The 25,453-nt window shown below is 31.8% G+C and overlaps 1 protein-coding gene across 1 annotated transcript in view; it reads right to left on the bottom strand.

The window, feature by feature from the left end:
- Positions 1 to 19,403: 19,403 nt before the first annotated feature.
- Positions 19,404 to 25,453, bottom strand: part of LOC129615666 (glycosaminoglycan xylosylkinase homolog) — a 93,035-nt gene continuing 86,985 nt past the window's right edge. The window contains exons 5-6 of the mRNA XM_055530992.1: positions 20,012 to 20,210; positions 19,404 to 19,940 (exon numbers count right to left, since the gene is read on the bottom strand). Coding sequence (XP_055386967.1) covers positions 19,529 to 19,940; positions 20,012 to 20,210 — 611 coding nt within the window. The 3' untranslated portion in view covers positions 19,404 to 19,528. The remainder of the gene's footprint in view (positions 19,941 to 20,011; positions 20,211 to 25,453) is intronic.

Here is a 25,453-nt window from a genome sequence, read left to right on the forward strand (position 1 = left end):
AATAATAATAATAATAATAATAATAATAATAATAATAATAATAATAATAATAATAATAATAATAATAATAATAATAATAATAATAATAATAATAATAATAATAATAATAATAATAATAATAATAATAATAATAATAATAATAATAATAATAATAATAATAATAATAATAATAATAATAATAATAATAATAATAATAATAATAATAATAATAATAATAATAATAATAATAATAATAATAATAATAATAATAATAATAATAATAATAATAATAATAATAATAATAATAATAATAATAATAATAATAATAATAATAATAATAATAATAATAATAATAATAATAATAATAATAATAATAATAATAATAATAATAATAATAATAATAATAATAATAATAATAATAATAATAATAATAATAATAATAATAATAATAATAATAATAATAATAATAATAATAATAATAATAATAATAATAATAATAATAATAATAATAATAATAATAATAATAATAATAATAATAATAATAATAATAATAATAATAATAATAATAATAATAATAATAATAATAATAATAATAATAATAATAATAATAATAATAATAATAATAATAATAATAATAATAATAATAATAATAATAATAATAATAATAATAATAATAATAATAATAATAATAATAATAATAATAATAATAATAATAATAATAATAATAATAATAATAATAATAATAATAATAATAATAATAATAATAATAATAATAATAATAATAATAATAATAATAATAATAATAATAATAATAATAATAATAATAATAATAATAATAATAATAATAATAATAATAATAATAATAATAATAATAATAATAATAATAATAATAATAATAATAATAATAATAATAATAATAATAATATTAATAATAATAATAATAATAATAATAGTAATATTTCCTCTGTCTGTATCTGAGCCTCTCGTATATATCGTCTTCTTTTCTTGAGTTAACAGATCAATTGGTATCACGTTCGATATCACCATCACTGCTTCTTCTGAAACCGTTCTATAGGAACATGCAACCTGAAGAGCCGCCCTTCGCTGTACTGCTGCAAGTCGTTTTCTGCAATATTTCTTCTTTAAAGCGTCGGCCCATATCTCCGCCCCATACAATAGTATTGACTGTGTTGAACCCAAAATAATTTTCCTCTTCTCTGGTTTTGGCCCTCCGATGTTTCCCTTAGTCTGCTTAGCTTGTTGGTAAGGATTTCGGCTTTGTCTGCTACCTGATTGATGTGCTTCCAATAACTAAGTTTATTGCCCAGCGTAACTCCAAGATATTTTGCTGCTGCTTTTGTTTGAATTTCCTCTGCATCTATTCGCATCCCTACAATTGTAGGAATTCTTTTCTTCGTCAGAACAACTATTTCTGTCTTGGCTTTTGCTAGCTCCAAACCGTTGTCTTCCATCCACGTGTTGATCCTCCGCATTACCTGGTTAAGTTTAATTTGTGCTTCCTCCATGTTTCTTGTCTAATAACTGCTGCTATGTCATCTGCATATCCTATAAGAACAGTGTTTCTTGGCATCTCCACTCGAAGTATGCTGTCGTATAAAACAATCCATAAGCCAGGTCCCAAAATCGATCCTTGCGCTGCACCCGCTGTTATTTGCTTTGTTCTGTTGCCATCCTTTTTGTTGTACTCCAACCATCTATTGTTCAAATAATCCTCTATTATCCTTAGGAGATACGCTGGAATGCAAAAACAATTCCTCTGTAACAATTCTAATAGCATCCACTGTTGATCTTCCTTGCCTGAATCCAAATTGCGTTTCTGCCAGCCCTCCTGATGCTTCTATTGCTGTTTGCAGTCTAACCTTAATTAATTTCTCCAATAATTTTCCCACCGTATCTAACATGCACAATGGTCTATAAGATGATAGTGAAAACTGTCCACCCTTCCCTTCGTCGAGGAGCACTAACCGCACCTTTTTCCATCTACTGCTGAAAATTCCATACTCCAGACAGGTATTATACATGTTCAACATCATTTGTGGACATGCACCAACTGCTATTTTGATTACTTCTCCTAGAATTCCGTCCGGCCCCGGAGCCTTCTTGTTTTTCATTGTTTTCAATGCTGATTCCGATTCGTCTACTGTGAATAATGGTATTTCTTCACACTCGAGTTGCCGTTGCGTTTCTTCTCTCCTCGGATGCGTGGGGTACAAATTATTGACTATATCTTCCATAGTTTCTGGCTCGAGTTGGTCCCCCACCACTGCGGTGTTAAGCTTTTTTAGGACAGTCTTGTACCCAAGCCCGCATGGGTCATCGTTCACATCATTACACAGTGCTCTCCAGCTTTCACTCTTGCTTTTCTTAATGGCAATCCGGAGAGTCTTCCGGGCCGCCCTGTACTCCATGGATGCGCTCAAAATCTCTACTGTGCCTCTCCTTCTTTCGCTTCTGCTTTGTCTCGCTCGCTTAAATTATCCAAGATATGTATTCCTTGATTAAAGTCGTTCTGTAGTATCTCAATCATTTTGTTGTTGTCCAATTTACATAAATTCCATTTAGGGACCCGACCTGCATCTCCAAGTTGTACCTCCACTCTCATGCGTAATTTGTAAAAAATATATTGGTGGTCACTAGCTGTGTAGTCCTCCAGTACTACCCAGCCCCCAACCCTATTAGCTAGCTTGTCTGTCGCCAACGTTATATCAGGTATAATTTCGGCGTAGCCCGGTCGACGAAAAGTTGATGTCTTCCCCGTGTTCATCACGGTCAAGTTCCGCCAGGATGCCATATTCAAAATCAGCCTACCTCTCCCATCCGTGTGCGGCATCCCCCAAACAACCGACTTCGCGTTAAAATCGCCGGCCAGTATTACTTTTCCATTCGTGTTCGCTACTGCATCTTCTATGTCCTCCATCTTTTCCGGTAATCTTGTGCGCTTTGATTAGGTGTAAAATAACAGCTCATTATTTTCATTCCACCGCTCCTAATCCAGACAAATCCATTTCCCGCTCCATGATCCTCTACTAGCATTCTCCCTGTGTTTACCACCCAAGTAGCCGCCGTATTAGTTTTGTCTGGGAAGCAGCCCCTCTCGTCTTTGTTCCGGTATTGCTCGCTAATTATTAGTACATCAATTCGTTTTTCTCTAATCATCTGTGTCAGTAGCTCATCAGCTGTTCTACTCCTGTGTAAGTTTCCTTGCAAAATCCTGATCATCTTTTCCTCCCTTTAATCTGCTCGAGTGCTCTCCGGAAAGCGCTACAACTTCCCGATCCGGATGCATGATCCCATCTTTTTTCCTTTGCCTTCTCACACAGGATACATTTCGGCTCCCGCACACAATTTTTTGCTGTGTGGCCCGCCCGTCCGCATTTATAGCACAAATCTCCTCTATCCGGTGCCCTACAATACCTCTTAATATGTCCAAAATCTAAGAACCTGTAGCATCGCACAACCTCCGCTCTTTGTCTTATTCTGCAATTGATCCATTCAATTCTAATTTTTGCCATTGTACATAGCTTTACAGCCTCCTTCTCGTCGAATTCTATGATTGCCATCCTTTGCTCCCTCCCATTCGGCCTAGTGAAGGAAAGCTTTCATTCTGCAATGCCACCCAGGTTCCTCCTAAGTGCAGCTTTAACCTCATCCTCTGTTGTCAAGCCGTCCAGATCTCGTATTTCTACTGTTCCTTTTGCCTTAAGTCCCTTTATATTTGCCGTCTCTCCTAGTATTTCTTGAAGTTCCCGGGTAAATTCATCTTTGTTTGCATTTCCTATTTCCAAAAGCAAGTCTCCCTTTTGCGTACTTCGGATGTCCTTTATCACCGTTTCCGTTCTTTCTGGGTTGACCCGCTCCTTAATTTTCTTTAAAATCTCAGCGTATGCTTTCTCTGTGTTAGGCTTAATAAGTACTGCCTCCGCCCGTGTTCTTTGTTGTCTCCTAGGCTTATCCGGCTTATCTTAATGTACCTTCACTTTTCTTTCTACTCCGTTGACTGCTAGCGACCTCACTTTTCCCTGGGGTGTTGTACAGCAAACCGGTTTTCGGTACTAGTCCCTTCTTTGTCACTAAGGTCCACTTCCCATTTTCTTGTTCGCGAGCCCTTTTCTGCACCGGAAGCCCTTCGGTTCTGCCGGGTGAACTCGCATTTCGGTCCCTTGCTTTCTTACTTGCACCTGCACTTGTAGGCGTCGAATCAATCACTAAGATTCGGCCCTCCTTCGCTTGCCCTTTACGATGCATAGTACGCCGCTTCCTGCACTGCTTGAGTACCTCTATAGACTCCTCCAGCCTAATCAGCCCGTTTTTAATTTCCATACCCACATTTTTTTGTTTTGTGGCTGCCTTAATCATAGCCTTCGTCAGATCGTGCATTATCCGGATTTGCTCCTCCTCCGCTCCCTCCAAGTCATCACATATTCCAGACTGCACACGGAGCGGTGACTCAGCCACATCTCTCTCCGCTCTCTTACCTGGATTTCGCACCATTGCTTGAGATACCTGCTTGTTTGCCACAGATATCGGCGACCTGGCTACTTTTTTATTTTTCTTAAACGGATCAGGCTGCGTGCTACTTCTTACCTCCGTTGATGTCGTTTCTGAATGTTGCTCCTTTGGTTGATTTCCCGATGATTCCTTCTCTCTTGATGATGAGTACAGCTCCTGCTGCCGTTGAACTGGTGAATGCAATAAATGATCCCCCCCAGAAGCCGTGGGATCGGTCTCCATAATAGAGTGTGGATTCTCTAGAATTACCTATTGTTTTGTCCATTGCATATTTTTTTTCTTTTTGTTTGATCTCTTTGTTCTGAAGTTTGTCCTCTCCTTCCATTACACGGCCGCCCCTATGGGGTACAGACGCCGACCAAGTCGCCGCTCATTATGAGTACAGACGCGCCTGGATTTATCCCGAAGTTCGACGTATACTCGTATCACCGCCAAGCCACGCACGACGCTGACGTACGCACCCGCCTCACCCCCCCAACAAATTTGCTGGTTTTAAGCGCCAGCCACTCGCATTTCGCCCAATCTCGTTAGCTCTACCGAAGTAGATTTCCAGGGGATACCTGGCAGACAACCATGTTGCCCACCTTCGAGGAGGTGAGATCTTTACTTGTTGGCAGAGCTGCTTCCATCAGACCGGCATTCACTTCTAGAAATTCAGACTAGGATCGATACCAACCTTCATCAGACTAGGATCGATACCAACCTTTATCCCCCAATAATAATAATAATAGTAATAAGAATGATAATAATAATAAGAATAATTATAATAATAATTGTAATAATAATAATAACAATAATAATAATAATAGTAATAATAAAAATAATAATAATAATAATAATAATAATAATAATAATAATAATAATAATAATAATAATAATAATAATAATAATGATAATAACAATAATAATAATAATAAAAATATTGAAATTATTAATCTGCCTTAACTCGAATTTTAAAAAAGTAAGTTGATTACAATTATGTTACAAATTTCACTTAAAGTAATTCACAATTCATATAATTCAATTAAGAGTTTAATTTGTTTAATTCTAATATTATTAACACCTCAATTTGGACTAACTGATATCTTGAAATATAACCGTATTTATACTAATTAAAATTAATTTCATATCCGGCCTTGTGCAGAATTGTAGACGTTTCGTCAGCAGTTTTGATGAGAACGATGATTAGCTTTTTTGTGTGAATGATAATCTTATAATTTCTTCACGTTTCATTATTATTATTATTGCAGAAGTTATTTCAGCAAATTTTATGTGAGCTGATATTAGTATCATACAAAAGATGTAATTTGATACCTCTTGAAAATGTTACTTGACACGGTGATAACTATTCCACCTTCAAATATTTGCGTTCCGTCGATCGTTGGAAAATTTTGTTGCTTCAGTGACTGAAACTTGCGGATTCTCTATAGTTGGAACCACTGTTGGAGTGCTTATCTTCACTACTTTGTTGATGTTTCTCTTGATAATCCAAATGATGATAGCTGTAACGATGCCGAGTCCTATGGTAATATCCGATGCTTTAGATAGTTGGCCGTTTTAGTATTAGCTCCTGAAGCTGTTCCGTGTCGCTGATGCGAAAATCGTAAATATAGTGGAGGCTTAGCTTGATATATCTTTTTTTTAGACTTCCTCGAAGCACAAGTGATAAGACTTGTGAAGTGGTTGTAGATTCGCTTATAAATGTCAGACCTTTTATTTGAAAACTTCTAGTTGAATGTTTGCTCATGTTACCACTTGTTAGCTCCTCATTGAAGTTATTGAGGAAGATGATATTTTGGCTAATGGTTTCAATGATTTCTTCATTATTAAATCGAAGACTTCAACTGGCGTTCATTCCTTTCAGCAATTGAAATATACAGTGTCCTTCGTCCAATTTTCGTATATTTCTTCTTTCGCATATTGAGATGTTTCTTAGTTCCTTACATTTCGCCGATATACCATATACATCGTCTTTGAAGAGAAGTTCTTGATATTCGAGATAGACTTGCTGGAAATTTTGGTTCGTTGATTTTTCTATTATGTGGTCATATTACTATTAATAACACGATTTCTCCCAAATATTCTTTTATGATTTCAAGTTTACCGAATATTACTTGTTCGGATCAATGATCCAAGTCCCCTATATGTTCCAGAATATGGTTAAATTTTTCTGATACTTGACTTGTTATTTTCATAACTTCGCGATTTATTTTATACTTTTGGTTATTGTTTTGTATCAGCTAGTCAGTAATTCCTTTATTTGAGCAAATCGGAGTTCAAGTTGTGGTTCATTATGCTAGTTTGGTTCCATTAACCAAATGGATAATATGCTATATATTCTCAACATAGTTCTTTAGATCAATGATGTGCACCAAATTGAAATTTCCTTCCAAGATTTGACTTTGTGCTCGTTTAATGGTGCGTCTTTAATTTTGAAGAATCTGGGAAATGCTGCAGTTCTGGCACCCTCTAGTCTAAAAATAAACCTAAAGTTTTGATTATTAGAATAATATTCTGTCGTTATATGTTCTTGATGTGTGATTTATGAATTCTTTTTTAGGAAGCGGTAATAATTGTTGTTTTATTATCCTTTGTCAATATCACCTTTTTATAAATTTGTTTGTGCTTCGCCTTGATTTACTTATCTCGAATATAAATTGTTTAACCTATGGTATAACTTTTTAGTTCGTCCCTTTTATTTTTTTCGTTATTTATTTTCGTTATTAATCTTTATTCTGGTGTTGATTAGATACGATTTTGGTCTACCAAGGAAAGAGTCACTAGGTTTCATTTTTGTTAAAGAGTGTATTGAATTATTCTAGCGATAATGAGTTTCTAGCGAAAATTTCTTTTTGACAAAGTTACGGGTACTCTTTCTGCAGATATCTTACTATTTCAACTTTAGTTGAATGCACCTTTCGAATTTTGCGTTTATTTCGCTTTTTTGTGATAGTGTGTTGCAATTTTCTATTTCTAATGCCCTGATAAAGTTCAGTGTTATAGTGCTCCACAGCTGCTCTCATTGTCGACTATAATCATTTTTGGGACGTTGGAATAGTGTACTACTTTCGTTTCTTGATTTTCAAGAATTTTGCAAATTTAGAGAATTTTTCCTGAATTTCGCAAATTTAGAGGACTGCTAAAGGTGTTAATAGTTCTCTTAGTCTGTTGAATTCTTCCGTATTCAATTTGATTCCAACTTTCTGAGGTTGATTGGCCTTTACTTTCTCAAACATTTTCACCTTTTGTTGAGCTCGCTGGCGCTTTTGCTAAGTTTGCAAAATCTCAGAATCAAGAATGATTTTAGGTCTTTCAGATTTGTCGCTGGCTTGATGTTCTGAATTGCTGCAAATCTTCTGGGATCAGATTTAATTCCAGCGATTGAAACCATATATCTAAGAAATTTTGTCTCGGTGTTGAAGGATTTTTTTTCTCTAGGTTGACCTTCAAGTGAATTTTATCCAATCTGCTAAAAACGGTTTCGATTTTCTTTAAATGTTCTTTAAATGTCTATCTGATCCTCTAAAACATCATTTATCATGCGCTGGAATATCGAAGACGCATTCCTCAGGCCAAGTGTCTTAGAAATTAGTTTTTTCCAGTCTGAGGAATGTTCTTTCTGGGCATCATTTTTATGGAACCCAGATGTCAGATCTATTGTTGTAGAGAAGTTGGCTTCGGCTAGGCTTGCTGGAGTATTCGTAATGTTTGGTACGGACGACACTGTTGCTGTATTCAGCCTTTCAAGTCGATCACCATTCTATATCTTTTTGCACTTGATGAATCAGGGTTTTTGGGCACTATCCAAATTGCTGAATTGTATAGACTTCTCGAAGAGCGAATAATTTCAGCTTTTAACAGCGTTTTGATTTGTTGTTCTACTTGCTTTCTCATACTGGCTGGGTATGGATATGACTTGGTGTACAAAGGCTCCTCAGTACTCGTTTTTGTTATGTATGTAAATACATCTTAATGAATTATAATGTGAACTAACCTTAATCATAAATGTATCATCACATAAAACAGTTATGTTTTATTTATTAGTATTAGCCATATTTTATACCTATGTAATTTTAGTTTTTATAAAATAAAAGCAGTTGTTAATAAGACACTGACTAATGCATTATTACTTTTACAAAATGGTGTCAGGTGTAAAAGAATAAAATCAAAAATGTAAAATTTTTTCTAATTAAAATAAAATAATTTTTAAAAAATTAAAGTCGACACAAATTAAATATGAAATCAAAATAAAAAATAAAATATTTAAATTAAAATTAAAAAATTATAAAGTCATATTGAATGTATATGGTGTAATATCATATATATGTACCTACACGTGTCAAATTGTATATTGATATTAATATTTCAAAGTCAAACAGGTCATATGCGCATGAAATTATTAATTGTAGCGGATAATTAATTAAATTTGTTCAAAATGCCAAACGAGGAAAGTTCATCGAAATCATCAATACCATCATTTTTACCAGCACAAGAAATAAGAAATGTTATCAGTCGCCACAACAATTGCTCCAATGAATTTAAAGGCATCCAATCTTTCTTTAGCTTGGAAAAATTGGAAAAACCAATTTAAAATTTTTCTACGTGCTTCTAGTTTGGAACATGAAACAGAACAACGGAAAGTAGCTTTATTGTTACATCATTTAGGATCTGATTCATTACATATATTTAATTCATTCAACAGTGAAATATGATGATCTAATTAAAAAACTAGATTCATATTTTATACCGAAAGTTAATATAGCTATGGAATGTCACAAATTTTTTAGTCGAAAACAAGCTAATAGTGAAATGATTGAGGAGTATGTAACAGAATTAAAAAATTTGAGTCTCACTTGTGAATTTAATGATCTACGTGAAGATTTGGTTAAAGATATGTTTATTTGTGGGCTGTCGTCAAATCTTTCACATTTTTAAGGAAGATTATTAAGCGAAGGTAATATAAAATTACAAAAAGCGATCGATATAGCTAAAAATATTGAAATTGCAAAAATCAATACATCACAACTACAACAATCAAATGAAAATTCTCCTAATTTCGTCTCAGCTTTAACACGTTCTTTTAACAAAAAAAAATATCAAAAAAGAATACCACAATCTAACCAGAAATCGTCAACAAAAAACTTGGAAAAATTTAGTCAAAATCAAAAGTCGTCAACATGTGGAAAATGTGGACAAATACACAAAACAAAATATCCCGCGTATGGAGTTGTATGTCGTCTATGCAAAAAAACAAATCATTATGTCAAGATGTGTTTTCTTAACAACAAAATTAATATGCGTCAACCAGTCAAATATGTTAAAAATAACATATTTATACAGCAGCAGAAACACAAGAAAATGATTTCTTTATTGGAAATCTTAACATTAACAACATCACATCGAATTCAAAAAAAAGTGCAACAACGTATGAATAGAATGCAGAGGTAACAATTAATGGTAATAAATTTATTTTTCAGATTGACACAGGGGCACAAGCCAATGTTATTCCAATCAATATTATTAAAAAATTGAATTTAATTAAATTTATTAAAAAATCAGAAATTAATATTTTTACATTTAGTGGAGAAAAATTAAATATATTAGGTGTCATAGATCTTAAATTAAATTTTAAAAATGAAATATTTTATGAAAAATTTTACGTGCTCGATATCAATTACTGCAAAAATATTTTAGGACTAAAATTTTAGGATTAAAATTTAACAAGGCCAAATCAAAAATATTTTTAAAAGAAATTAAATTTATAGGTCACGTCTTTAATAAAAATGGAGTTAAACCGGACATTGATAAAATTAGGTCAATTCTAGAAATTCCAACCCCTAAATCGGTGCCAGATGTACAACGTTTCCTTGGCATGATGAATTATTTAGGGAGCTTTGTTGATAATTTGTCAATAAAGCTCCAATTGTCAAAAAAAATAAAAGATAATTTGTCAAAAAAATGAAAGTTATTGATAATCAAAAAATAAAAATTTGCGCGATCTTTTAAAAAAGGACATTCCCTGGGACTGGGACTCGATTCACGAACAGGAGTTCAACAATCTAAAGACTGAATTAACAAAAACGCCAGTTCTAACTTATTTTGACCCAAAAAGACAACTGACTTTATCTGTTGATGCTTCTGGCTACGCATTAGGTGCAACTATTATACTTAACGGATTAACTTATCCTTAACGGATGCGCAACATAACTACGCTCAAATAAAAAAACAGCTTTTAGCTGTACTTTTTGTATGCACTCGCTTCCATCAATACATATATGGTTTAAGTATTTTGGTTGAAACCGATCTTAAGCCATTGGTTTCGTTATTAAAAAGGCCTTTGTATCAAATACCTGCCAGACTACAAGGTTTTATGTTACGCCTTCAGGCATATGATTTAACTGTTCAATATAAACCTGGTAAATTTCTGTATATAGCAGACACACTTTCAAAGGCTTCGTTAAAAAAAAACTCATTAACCGAAGTTGATAAGGATATATCACTTCATTGCAATTTTTTAATGTCACAAATTTCACTTCCTGATTCGGATTTTATTGAAATTAGAAACTGCACTGACTCTGATAGATTATTTGAAAAAATTAAAGAATATTTAAAAAATGGATGGCCTGAAAATAAAAAATTAGTAGATAAAAGTGTAGTATTATATTACAAAATAAAGGATGACATACTTACATATCATAGACAATATTCTATTAAAAAATTTTCAGATTTTAATTCCAACTAGTCTACGTGATAAAATGCTACATCATTTACATGAAAGTCATATGGGAATTCAGCGTTGCCACAATTTAGCTTAATCTTCCATTTATTGGCCAAACATGAACAATGACATTTATAACTTAATATCAAATTGTGAAACTTCTGCAAAATTTCAAAATTCTAATCCTAAACAGGAACTTAAATCTCATGATACGGTCGAAATTCCGTGGCTTAAGGTCGGTTGTGATATATTCGAATTTAACAAAAAACCATATTTATTATTCGTGGACTATTATTCAAAATTTATTGAAATAGATCTTTTAAATTCTGGATATGATAGTCTTCAAGTAATCACAAAACTTAAATCAATATTTGCGAGACATGGTATACCACAAATTTTTTTTTGGATAATGGTCCACCTTATAATTCTAAAGAATTTAAACAATTTTGTCGGGACAAATTTTTATTTGGGATAATGGTCCACCTTATAATTCTAAAGAATTTAATTAATTTTGTCGGGACTGGAGCATTGAACATAAGTCCTTACTTACCTAGGTCAAACGGTTTAGCTGAAATCTCTATTCAAGCAATTAAAAAATTACTTACGAAGTGTGAAGAAACTAAAAATGAGCCATATGTGGCTTTGCTACATTATCGAACCACTCAAACAAATGGTATGGCAAGTTCAGCTCAAATTTTGAGGTCCAGAAGTCTCAGAACAAAAATACCTGCTATCACTAGGAATTTCGAGCCAAAAATTATCAATACATATGTCTTCAAAAACAAAATCAAAATTCTTCAAAATATTATAATAGGGTTTCTAGAAATTTAAAACCAGTCAAACCGGGTGAAAAAGTAATGTTTAAAAAGAATCCAACTTCTATTTGATTTCCTGGAGTCATAACGCAAAACTGTAAAGAACCTCGATCTTTTATTGTTCAGGATAGCGAGGGTGTTCTGTATCGCAGGAATCGTGAGCATATTTTGAAAGGAAAAGAAGAAAAACAAAAAGTTGATGTAGATTTAAATGTTGATATTCAAAAATCAGAAATTGAAAATACAAATAAAATTGAAAGTTTTGATAGTAACAAAAATAATGAAAACGAATATATTACTCAAAAGGGTAGGAAAGTAGTCCAACCTAGTCGATCAAATTACAAATTAAAATAAATGCGTAATATGTAGTCTTATTTGAAAGTAATAAGAATTTAAAGTTAAATTAAGCATTATGTATTTTCTGCGAAATGTACAAAAATATAAATTACTTAATTAAATAATTATGTAAATTCAAAAAAAAAAAACTTCGCTGTCGTTTATTGGATCAAATATTTCTAGTGTTTCCTTATTATTTCCACGATTTTTCCTTGCGTTGCCTTCGTTAAGTTATCAGCTTTTATTTTAATAATAGTAAATTGTGCGTTTGTTTTTAACGAATTTTTATATCTGGCTTGATTCTTAAGGTGCTTTCTCCCTGTCTATTGTAGCCTCAAGTTCTCGCGTTCCGACGAGAAATTTAAGTAGCTTGTTGTCCCTTGTCTCGAATTCTAAGTATGGAACTCTTGAGACGCGTCCGTCACAAAATTTATTTCCACTATTTGTAGTTTTCGATTCTCGTTCATTTTTTCTGCTGGTTTTGGCGGCCTAGGTGGAGCTTACATTACTTTTTGATGTTGTTTTTGATTGGTTCGGTACTCTGCCGGTAATGCTTCCTATTGGTAATACAGCTTTTGTGGACCAATCTTTGATTGTTGACATTTTGAGTCGAACATCTTGTTCAACTGTATATTGGTTTTGCTGTTAACATTTCTGTTGTATATGACGAAGTTTCGACAGCTTTCATTCTTTTGCTCTAGGTACGTTGAATATGCTTGTGGCGGCGTTGACGGTTCTGAAGCATCGAATATCTGGGCAATTCTCCATTAAATCCTCGGATAAAAACGTGCAATTCTTTGTTTCTCTGCTTTTCTATCGTTTTGATATTCTTTACTATTAAAGAGAATCGGTCCACTCTAGCGTAGAACTCGTCAATCGTTGAAGTTCCTTGAGTCAGCAAACTCATTTGGTGTTCCAATGTACGAATAGCTTTATTTCTGGCCAGTCCTCATTGAACAAGTTATACGAGGTGAGAATTGCGTCTGCTCTTCCTCTTCTCTTGCCTCTTAACGCCTGCAAAATCGCTCTACATATGAGTTTATTTTGTAGTACTGATTCTACACTAATCACCCATGACATGTACTGTACTGCATCACCGTCAAAGGTTGCTAAGTGTCTTACGCAGTCTGGAAGCCTTGATTTATCTTTCAGGTCGTTTTTTGGTACTTTCATATATCTTTGTCGTGTTTTGGTCCTGTCACATTTCTTGCCTGTTGTTGTGGCGTGCTTAGCTGTTACTACCACCTTAATTTGGATAGTATTTATAAGGTATGCTTGCGGTAAGAGTCCGCTAAAATCCAATAGAAATCTGGGCGCGATGGACTCACAATTAGCGGCTTTTTGGTCTGCGACTGATCCCTGAGGCACAGCAGAAATTATATGTGCTGCCTTGCACGGGGGAGTTATTCCCAAAGGCTAAAAGAGGAAAACTCCGAAATAAAACGAAACAGATGCAATAAACAAAATACAATGACTGTATACCCCAGGGGATAATCAAGTAATGCTTGAAAATTCAAACTCTTCGGAGGCTGGTCTGATGGATTCTGGGTGAGACCACTAAATTCGTAGTAGATCGGATGTGCGAACTGCAATGAGGTTCACCCTGTTAGCTATTAAGGTTGTTTGGTTGCAAAAGAATTGCAAAAAAGAAAATAAAACCGAACAAAATCAAGTTAAATTTAATGAACAAAGTTCATTAAATTTAACTTGATTTTTCTTCTCCAAAAATGAGAAGAATAACAACACCTAGCAAAGTGTTGAAGGGAGTATCATATTCACAGGCGCTTCAAAGCGAAACAAGATATAAGAATAATAATAAGGAACCTAAGAACAAAACCCTATAAATGAAAAGAACTGGCACAAATATTAAGCAAATGTTGTATAGTATGTCAAAGTAGATACATTGAGGTGTATACGTGAACACCAAAGAAATTAAGAAAAGATGTACGTAAATGAAATACGTATAGTAACTTGGAATGCTAATGGTGTTATATAATGTAATAAGAAACAAGAATTAGAGATATTTCTTAAAATGAGAATATAAATATTTGTTTACTGTCGGAGGTTATGATTGCAATTAAGCAGTAGAAACAGTTGAAATTCAGCTTGTTCCGATAAAAATTAAGTCTACTAAACAAGACTTTAGAGTTGGTGCTATATACTGCCGACCAAATTGCAGGATCAAGAAAAAAAACTTTTAAAGATCTCCTGTAGAAACATGGATATTATATCTAATAGAACGTGACTATAATGCCAAGCATACAGATTGGAGTTTTAAAATCACCTCAACTAATAACTAGGAAGATAGCTAACAGAAGCTATTCAAGAACTAGGTTGTTGCTATTACTGCACCGGCACTCCTACTTATTGGCCTACTGGCACTAACAAGATTTCTGATGTTATAGACTTTTTTATGACTAAAAGAATATCAGAAAACTTTCCAAGCCTTGAAGATAATTATGATTTTAATTCAGATCACTCTGCTGTCATATTAAAACTAAGTGAAGAAACAACTAGAACATTATATATAGCACTTTGACATATAGCACTACAGATGGGGTGAGCATATAATCAAGAGAACAATTAGATCTTGAGCTAGAAGAATTTATTGTAATAATATAAAAAGCTGAATGGAACCATACAAAAATGTCGATGTATAAACGACAGCAAATAGCTATCCTGAAGAAGTAACAGATTTAATAGGTGAAAAGAAAAGTAATCAAGGTGACGCGAACGTAGATGGCAACGTTCGCGTCACCTTGATTGAAAAAACTGTCTTAAACAGACTTTCCCAGGTGCTTAAGAGAATTCCGAGAATTTAATTCGGCGACATATGAAAATTATAAAATATAAAGAACTTGTCAGCCACGAAGGAAACGAATTATTCCTTGTGGAAGGCGATAAAGAACAAAAAGAAAACCGAATTATTTGCTGATCACTTAGAAAGCATATTCACACCAAAAGGAGTAACATTATACGTGAGTTTATGAAGCCAGCAGCATAGTTGCACTTACAAAAGTAGAAATTGCGCAAGAAACAAGATCCCTGAAGTTGAAAAAATCTCCAGATTTTGATCTTATAACTACGGAAGTACTGAGAGAGCTACCAGGCGAAGCTTTGAAATATTTGATGAAAACCATGAATGCAGCTATAGATTTTGGATATTTTCCTTGTGCTTCGAAAGTGGGAGAAGTAATTATGGTATCCAAACCTAGGAAATCCTTGAGAGAAACAGTTTGATTTAGAAGAAACCATTTTACAACAGACCAAGTCCATAGAATAACAAATATTATAGAAAAAAGCATAGAAGGTAAAGGAATCTGTTCTACGTTTAGAAATATTTCTAAACGTAGCACTGGCATTCGGCAAGGTATGGCACAAAGGCCTTATATTTGAATAAGGACAAATGATACCATCACCATTTGTAGCTATTTCGGAATCTTACTAAGCTGATAGATTGGCTCTTCCCAGTATGGGCCTTTCCCAGTATGTCAAATGCATGCAACTGACGTTAGTCATGAATTCCAAGGCAACATGACGCTAGCGTCATAAATCCCAACATATGTTGCTAACGCAATTGATTGTCATTTTAGTTTTTTTCGCATGTTTTTAGAGGCTAATGCATAAGTAATTTGTTTGAAAATTGCTCAAATTACAGGTGATTGTCATTTGCTAAATCAAGCGATTGACGTGATGACATGATCGTCAAATCTTTGACATACTGGGAAAGGGCCTATGTCTTTCTGAGAAAGACATTTGACATACTGGGAAAGGCCCATTATTTAGAATTTGACAAGTCGCTGAATGCTCCACGCTAAGAGAAATAAGAGCAGGTGTGTCTCAAGCGCAACGTTGTACTTACCTTACACGAGTGATCTACCACAAATAGAAAATGCTACGATAACCACTTTTGCTAGCGATACTGCAATATATGCAGTGGGATCGAGCATTGACGGTTCGACAAAAAAAAATACAGGAGGTAAGTAACAAAATAAGCCAGTGGACTAAAGATTGAAAAGTGGAGTTGAATGAAGCAAAATCGGTTCACATAAACTTCAGCAATCCATAACTCAGCAAAATACCAAGGTATGACTTTAGATGTCAAGCTAAGGTGGAAATAGCATATAAAGAAGAAATACATAGAATTAGAAAATAAATATAGAGAAAATTATTGGCTTCCAGGTTGTGAGTACGATTTAGTAATTGATAACAAAGTATTAATTTATAGCCAAATTATCAAACCAGTATGGCTATATGGCATTCAACTGTGGGGTTATGCCAAGAAGACTCATATAACAAAATTCAAACCTTCCACAGTAAAGCTCTACGGGGCATGGTAAATACGCCATACGTATATATGTATGTATGTACGTAACAGTGACATCCATAGAGATTTAGGCATTCCTTTGGTTCTAGATGAAATTAGGGGTTAGTTATTATAGGGCTCGTTTAGAACAGCATGTAAATATAGAAGCAGCTCGGCAGAATGTGGTTAATTGAGTCTGACGCAAATTTATAGCTCACATTTTTTTTTGTTGCGTCGCATTTTTTTTGCTATTCTGCTACACGCGAAAGTGGTAGAAAGTGGTACTTTAAATTTGTTGATGTTAAGTGATTAGAAAATTTAATTATTGGTTTTTAATTAACTGATGACGGAAAAAGCTATACATAATAAATAGTAAATAAGACAAAGGAAGACGATTAGGAACTTTACTTGGTTTTTGGTAAAAGCAGAGAATAAAAGTGATAAAGAAAACTGAAAAATGAGTTTTCCATTAACTCGATTAAAATTTAAAATTGCTGCCGATTGGTCGGTTTTACACTGGAATTAATAAAATTGCTCAATATTGCTATTGAAATATCTAATTATATTTATATCTTTTCCATTTTCTTTAAATATTAGTTTTCAGTCAAATTTGACAAAAAAATGTGACAATTTTCAAAAATGAATATTACAATATGGTATGAATATTTTCATATCATATTGTAAATCGGGCAGCTTCTCTGCAAGATAAACCTAATAAATTTTAGAGATGGTGCAAAAGCAACAACTTCAAGTGTGTTATTCCAAACAAAGGCAACTAATGATTTGAGATTATACAATAAATGGTCAAGTTCTGAGTAAGGTTATTTAACTGAGACGAGTCGATTCAAAATGAAATTTCAAGATCAAAGATCCTATTTTTCGTCCCCCTTATGAGGACAGGCAAAAATTGACTGATTTACCTACTTTAAACAAAAGACCCGACTTTTTTCAAGTTATGAAATCTAATTTCATTTCATCCGATATTTATAATAAAATCGTCGTCAACTCTAGTGTTAGGCCTTGTTCTCCTGATCTTTTTATAGTTCCATTCCATAGACGTTCAGTAGAGTGTTGAATCAGTGTAACAAGTTCAAGAACACTCTTGATTACAAAGGACACGATTAAAAAGCTTCCGCTTGCTTATGGTTAATTTATTCATTTCTAGTTGTTACCAATCTAATTAATACATATGAATATTGTAATTCTAAATATCAGTTATCTTCTATTTGGTTTGAATATACTTTAATATTTGAAATAAATTACTCGTAAATTGTATTTTAAAATAAGTTTTTTCTATAAATCGCCGCGAAATATTTCAGCGTAATAAACTCCAATAGTTCTTACATTCACTCGATATTGAAGATATCGGGATATACTCAGTGCTCTAAGTGAGGCGGGATGGAGTGGGATGCCATCCCAGTACTTTTAAATAATTGGAAATCCATCCTACTACTTAATAGGAGAGAAAAATGCGTTCCGGAACATGTTTTATAAAATTTAAGAAAATTTTCTAATGAATTTTAAAAATTTTTTTAACAAAAAATTAAATATATGTATGTAATTTTAAATAAGACCAATTTCAAATAGTAACGTATAATTTTTTTCTATTAATGAAATTTTCGTTACTACATTTCTTTGGTAACAATTTGCACAGTTTTTGATTCAATTTTTAGTTCATTTAATTTTGAATATAAATATTCTCGTTAGTTTACTTCCAAAGTTTGGTAAGTTTTGTTTAGTTATTTTTTTAAAAAATAACTAAAATAATACTTTTTTTTTTTTTTATTTTTTTTTTTACCATCCTACCACTTTGAGTACCCCACTTCGACCACTGGATATACTTAAATCTAGGTGTTGAGCTCGTATGAAATATACCGATATTACATACACAAATTAAATCATTCCTGCTCAATAAAAACAAATTATGTATAACAAATCTACTATTTTGAGTTGAAAACTTAATCTTCATCCCTGATGATACTCATTATAGAGGTATATAGAGAATAGAACTATTATTTTTTAAGAAAGTGACAAATTTCCTACTGCGTCTGCAAACACTCATAAAATCTATACCGATCCTTCAAAACTGCCTGTATATATAAAATCTTATGGTTGAGCTGAAGAGATGTAGTAAAAGATAATGTTTTGGAAATTATACAACCGAGTAATACTAATACACAAAATTGCCCATTATTACTGATACATAAAAATTTAGGTCCAGGTGGCAGGTAGTTCAAGTAATGCTCCCTCTATTTTTCAAAGTTTAATGTACATAGCAATAACCAGTGAGTTAGGTTTATTCAATAAGACGATTATACAATTTAATGCAAAAATTTAGCTCGACATAATAAAATTGAATAAATTAACTGAATAGTAAGATGCATGCCAGCGTTATGTTTTTAATCCAAATCGATTCTCACTAAAATACCAATTCAGTGCACAATTTTGAAAATATGCATACACATAAATATGTATGAGTTTCCATTTTCAATCCAACAATTTACCTGCAATTTCTTCATACCTCTCTAGCTTAATTGGTAGAGCTCCTGCCTAGAAAGCGGTAAGTCACTGGTTCGAGTCCAGTTCGAGGAGAAACATTTTTTAATTTTTCTACTTTGACTCATTCCTTTGATTATGTCATCCATATGTTCGGCAGTTGTATGAAGCAATTTCCATTAGCTATTGCTTCTCTTACTAAAGCCATAATTTAATAAAAAAATTCAGTAAAAAAATGTAACGATTTATTGTGGAAGACGTTATTTGGACAGCTTTGTTATCATATTTTTTTTCTCCTTAGATAATTAAATATTTTATAAGTAATACTATACATTTTTTTTCGTTTAATTAACAAGTTGTAAATACCGATTCCACGCCAAATTTTTTTATGCAATAATTAACAGCTGCATAAATAAATAACAATCTTTGTTCCACAGCTCGTTTATTATATTCAGTAATAATTTCTGTTTGCTCGTTACTTTTTAAAATTTCATCCACTAAACTTGTTAATGTACCTCCAGAAACAATTTGAAGGTTATTCCAAGTAGTATTTCTTATTAAGCAGCACTGATATAAGGGAGCCAAAATGTCAAAAAATACTTTATTTGGATTTCCAAAAGATTTTCCATTATCTAGAAATATAATGTTTCCTTTCATGATCTCATAGTGATGTCGATCTCCATTTTGAATAAGAAAATCGAAAATTGATAAATCAACATAATCCAATAATTTTTCGTGGTCGATACCTTTTTTTAAAGACCTGAAAATTTATGAAAATATGAAATTAAAGACTGTGGAGTAACTGAATAAATCAATTTAAATAGCATATACTTGCAATAGTCCTTGTTTTCTTCCCATTTAGCTTTCAAATGGTTTTTATAAGTTCTTTGCCAAGGAGATCTAACTTTCTTTAAGATTCCAGGAATTATAAGAATTGCAGCACCCTCAATCAAGTTATCATTGTCACCACAAATGTATTCTTCTTTCCTACAGTAATAACATTTTCCAAAAAGGCAATATTCCCCGGTAGCTGTAATAAAATTGAATATAAAATTATTTTATTCCGTTATGTAAAAGTGTTCATGTGTTTAATGTGAAATTCATGGACCAAGTGACTGTGAGCAAAGTTCATATGTACATTATGAACATATATTTGTATATATAGTTCTCCAGTGTAGAACACATACATATGTATGTTATATAAGGCCATGTGCTACCTAAAAAGTTGCGAGAAGGAACAAAAATGTCAATATCAATATTTCAACTCAAAAGTACAATCATAATTTTACATGGCAAACGATACGTGTATGTTATACGATCGAGCGTATATCACATATTAACAGAAGTTTGGTTACATTTATTAAAAATTATATATATTTAAATTATGAAAAAATAATATAAAAAAAATTTTATATTATTTTATATTATTTTTTAAAAGTAATATTTATAGCTATATCTAAATCTAACCTTATTAAAAATTAAATAAAAAGAATAGAATAAATTAAAAAAGTACTTTTGTGTTTGCTTTCTTATTTATTATTTAAATTTAGGTAAAACTAAAAACTGATGGATATCGACTCCAATGTAAAAAAATAAAATCAAAAGGGGTTTTGCGGACTGCATAAAAAAGACATTCCAATCACACGTTCATCAATATTGCAACCCAATAATATAATCATAATTTTACATGGCAAACGATACGTGCGAATAAACAAAATTTTATTTAAAATAGTACACACTTGACATTTTATGATATTATTTATGTATTATTTTTTATTAACATTGATTGATTTTAATTTGATTTTATTATATTTATAATTTGGTAAGTGTGTTTTCTATTTTGCTTTAATTAAGTAATAGCAAATAAGGTAACAAATAGTCTTGAAGATAATTCTTTGATCAATATCCAGCAAAAAATTGTACTATCGATAGAAAAAAAGGTAGCAGATTTCTCCTGCATATAAATACACTACGAGATACGACATCTTCTAATACGACATTTCGAGTTACGACATGATATAAATTTGGATCATTTTTATTCGGCTTACGACATTGTTCCTAATACGACATTGAAAATTTAAAAAAAAAAATTGTTTTTTTGACAGATTTTACTGTTTTTTGAATAAAAATCTATACCGAATATAGCTATAAGACGAGACTAAAAGCACATACTCCAACAATGAACTCTTTCTAGTTAAAAATTCTAGTAAGTAGTTTAGAATACGAATTGAAGTGATAAAATATCAACTTATTTAGATTTTATTTTATTTATTTTTGTTACATCATTGAATTTTTTTTATTTTGTTATTATATTTTGTTGTTTTTTTTTCCAACTTTGTTTCCTTTTTGTAAAAAAAAAAGTTAATTTTTTTATAAGATAGTTTGTCTAATTCACTTTTTGTTTCAATACATTTTTTTTCCTCCTCAAACGACAATTCGAGTTACGACATAAATTTCTGGGACCAAAAATGTCGTATCTCGAGGACTTAGTGTAAATGATTATAACTTCAGAACCACGCAACATAGAGTAACCATAGACATATTAATAAACTGACACTCTAAGAAACTGAAAAAATACCAACTATCAACATTTTGTAAAAATAAATGAGCTAACAAAAAATGGGTCAAATTCCAATATGCTTTTCTTCTAACTGGTAAATTCAAGCAAGTATTTCAAAAATATACATGAATTTAGTTTTCTAATAAATAATAATAATAATTAAAAAAAAAACTAAGAAATATAATAAATAAAATTTACAATGATAAAAATTAGGAATATATGAAATAACTTGTGGAAATTGTAGCGCTAAATGTATAAGACGAACAAAAAAATATAGCAATTAGAGTTAAAGAACATATAACACATATCAAATAATAGTAGACCCACGTCAACACGTCAAAGACAATAATAAATTAGACGATTGGCAAAATTGATCAACAAACACAAAAGACACCAAAATCTGGTGAACATAAGGCAAAACCAATACTATCGCCACTTTTTATCTTAATAAAACTGTAATATGGACGAATTGAAAATAACGACAAATGATCTTTATATTATTTTTTAGGATTTGTTTGTATTTTATTACTGTTTGATTCTATAAAAAAAATTATGTTATGTCTGTTAGGTTAAATTTTAATTTATTTACTATTAATCTATTTTATTAGTTAAATGTTAAAATAGATTTATTATTTTGAAGATGTTGTTTGCAAGTTTTCAATAATACATATTAATTATTGAATATATGTATGTTAAAAATAATTAAAACTAGATTGTACATTTTTATTTTATCAGAAGTCTTATTTGAATTAGTAAATATATTTCAATAAGAGAAGTTTGATTACATTTATTAAGAATTATATCTTTAAATTATGAAAAAATAATATAAAAAAAGTTTAGTCGAATTGAAGCTGATGATTAAAAATTAAATAATAAAAGTAAATAAAAAGAATAGAATAAATTAAAAAAGTACTTTTGTGTTTGCTTTCTTATTCAATATTTAAATTTAAGTAAAACCAAAAAGTGGTCGAAGTCGACTTCTTTTAAAAAAAAAAAATAAAATCGAAATTGGTTTTACGGACTGTGTTGCACAAATAATATAAAATTTGACATCTTAAATTAGACGTAAAAGTACATTGTATGACCAGTAACTATGCATGTATTATTCGATCAATGTAAATATCCATGTACATATGTATTTCAATTAAGTTCCATCCATGTATGTATTCTTAAAATTAGTAATAGGAAATAGACTGAAACCTATTCGAAATCTTTGCTTCGCCTATTAAAATACAGGTTATAATTCCATGTGTCATTGTTCTTTTGCATATCTGATAAAAACTCAAAGGGAAAGCAAAAGAAATATCACAATAAAAAGAAAAAATAAAACTATAATAACCGAAATTATTTGTCAGGTTGCGTCAATAATATTTTTACAGCGAACGTGCAAATAGATAAAAAGCGAAATGTCTCTAAAAAACTATAAATAGCTCAACATTTGCGAATGAAGAAACAATCAAATATTATTCTTTACATAGCAAACATAATTATCTAAACAAGCCTATGAATACTCTTCAAATTAAAAATGTATTGGCATGTAATCAGCAAACTTAAAAAAATTTTGGAAGAAGTTTTCCTCTAAATAAACCTAACAAAAATATTCAAATACACAGATGTTTATACCAAACCAGGTAAACATCGGGTATGTATTTTTATATTCAGAATCGGGTATTTTTATTTCGATTCATATGACCAAGCACCTTTTCAAAAAGAACTTCAACATTTTCTAAGGGCAATTTCAAAGAATTCATATACTGTTTAGAATTACAAAATATTACAAGAGGATCTTTCAGAAGTTTGCGGGCAATATTGCTGCGTGTATTTACGTTACAGATGTAAAGGTCATAGCATGTATATATTTTTATATATTTTCAACGACCTCAATTTTAACGATAAAACAGTTTTGAAATTGTTTGCAAAATTTTTCTACATCAAGAACAAACGAAAAATTACATGCAAATATGCAAGAAACCGTTTATGTTGGAGTCTGCTCGGATCAGAGCATTGAAAATGTTAGCATTGCTCGGAGCAATTAAAATCAGCAACAAAATATGTCTTTTTGCAACATCGGCGGCCGTCTGTATCAATTTGATAAAACTCTTCACTTCAAAATCTAGTCTGCAGTTCAGCGTTTATATTTCTAATAACATGATGTTTGAAGCCTACCCAATCTGTGGTTTTGTTGACTAAAGTCGTTAAGCTCCGTTTGATAGCTATTTTCTCACTAATATTACAGCTGAGTGATAGAGACTCAAATTGAGATTATCTTTCAAGTTCATAAAATTTGTTCAAATCCGTTTAAATATAAAAAAGTCAATAAAATCCAAGATTTTGTTAGCAATCAGTAGGCCGTTAATTAGCAGAATAGCTCTCCTTAGTTCTCTACCCCTAGTTAAGGTCAATCTCGAGCTCCCATCCACATGTTTGGTATTATAGTTACCTATTCCCTACCCCCCTTCCTGCGCATAAGAGATCTTTAAAAATATCCTTTGTAGCACTTTTCCAAAAAATTTAAAAAAAGAAGTGCTTATTAGTTTCACTCTGTCCGTCCGTCGGTGGACATGGTTACAAAACTTCTACAACCTTTAAGATAGAAAGCTGAAATTTTATATGTACATAGATCTTTACTAGAAACTTATTTCCGTAAAACAAAATTTTTACCTATCTCACCCACTCTAAAAGTTATACGCCCAAAAAACCTAAAAATGCCATTTTTTAACTATTTATTGCAGTGAAACCATAAGCATTTTTCAAATTTTGCAAACGCAGAAAGGCAGTGGATTGCTTCTCCTATCGCAGCATGGTATAGTTAAAATTTAAATCTGCAATTAAGTTTGCAGATGCCCTCTTTCAGCTCCTAACACAGGTTTTCGAAATCGCTTACACGCAAAACTACCATTGGTCAACTTTCCTGATGTAACGGCGCTTTTATATTACCTTCAAAGATTTTACTTTTGTCATAGCCCAAACTTTTGAAAAGGTGTTCACACAATTACACAGTATGTTCAACTACTCGAATCATTCCTTACTAATGGGTTACTTGAAATTAAACAAGAAGAACAATATGCTTCGCTTACAGATTTTGGGCCCAGAGGACCACAGGGAAGAATAATCGGGACCAATATTATACTTATTGTAAACTAATAATATTCCACAAATGGGGTTTATGACTTCGGCAACATTTGCAGACGATACTGCAATAATTGCAATAGGAAAAAATGTAAAAGAGTCAACTAATAAATTACAGAGTGCCAGTAACGAGATGGACTAAAAAATGAAACATAAGCCTTAACAAGGTGAAATCGATCCACGTAGACTTCACCAATAGAAAAATTTATAATTCTCTTTCAGTCTCAATCAATGGTGTAATAATCTCATATGCAAATGATGGGTGTATTATGGCTATAACCCAGCCAGCGTTTTTTCCACTGCCGCCCCCCTGTGATCAGACGCAGACCAGGAAACCGCCCTTTCTAGATCAGGCGCCCCTGAATTTTGTCAGAATTTTAGTGGACTTATACAACAAGCATGCCTGCTATGGGTATTTTACTCCCCAACCCACCGGGAAAATAATTTAGTTACTAGACTTTTTCAGTAGAGCCATTATTTTTATAAAAAGAGTTTATTTAAATATTTAAGGTTCCTACATGCTTATAAAATATAGTTGCATAAATAAACATATTTTCAAAGTTAAAAAAAGGTTGAATTTAAGC

The sequence above is a fragment of the Condylostylus longicornis genome, unplaced genomic scaffold, assembly GCF_029603195.1.
Source record: "Condylostylus longicornis isolate FDR11 unplaced genomic scaffold, ASM2960319v2 ptg000143l, whole genome shotgun sequence".
Classification (NCBI taxonomy): Eukaryota; Metazoa; Arthropoda; class Insecta; order Diptera; family Dolichopodidae; genus Condylostylus; species Condylostylus longicornis.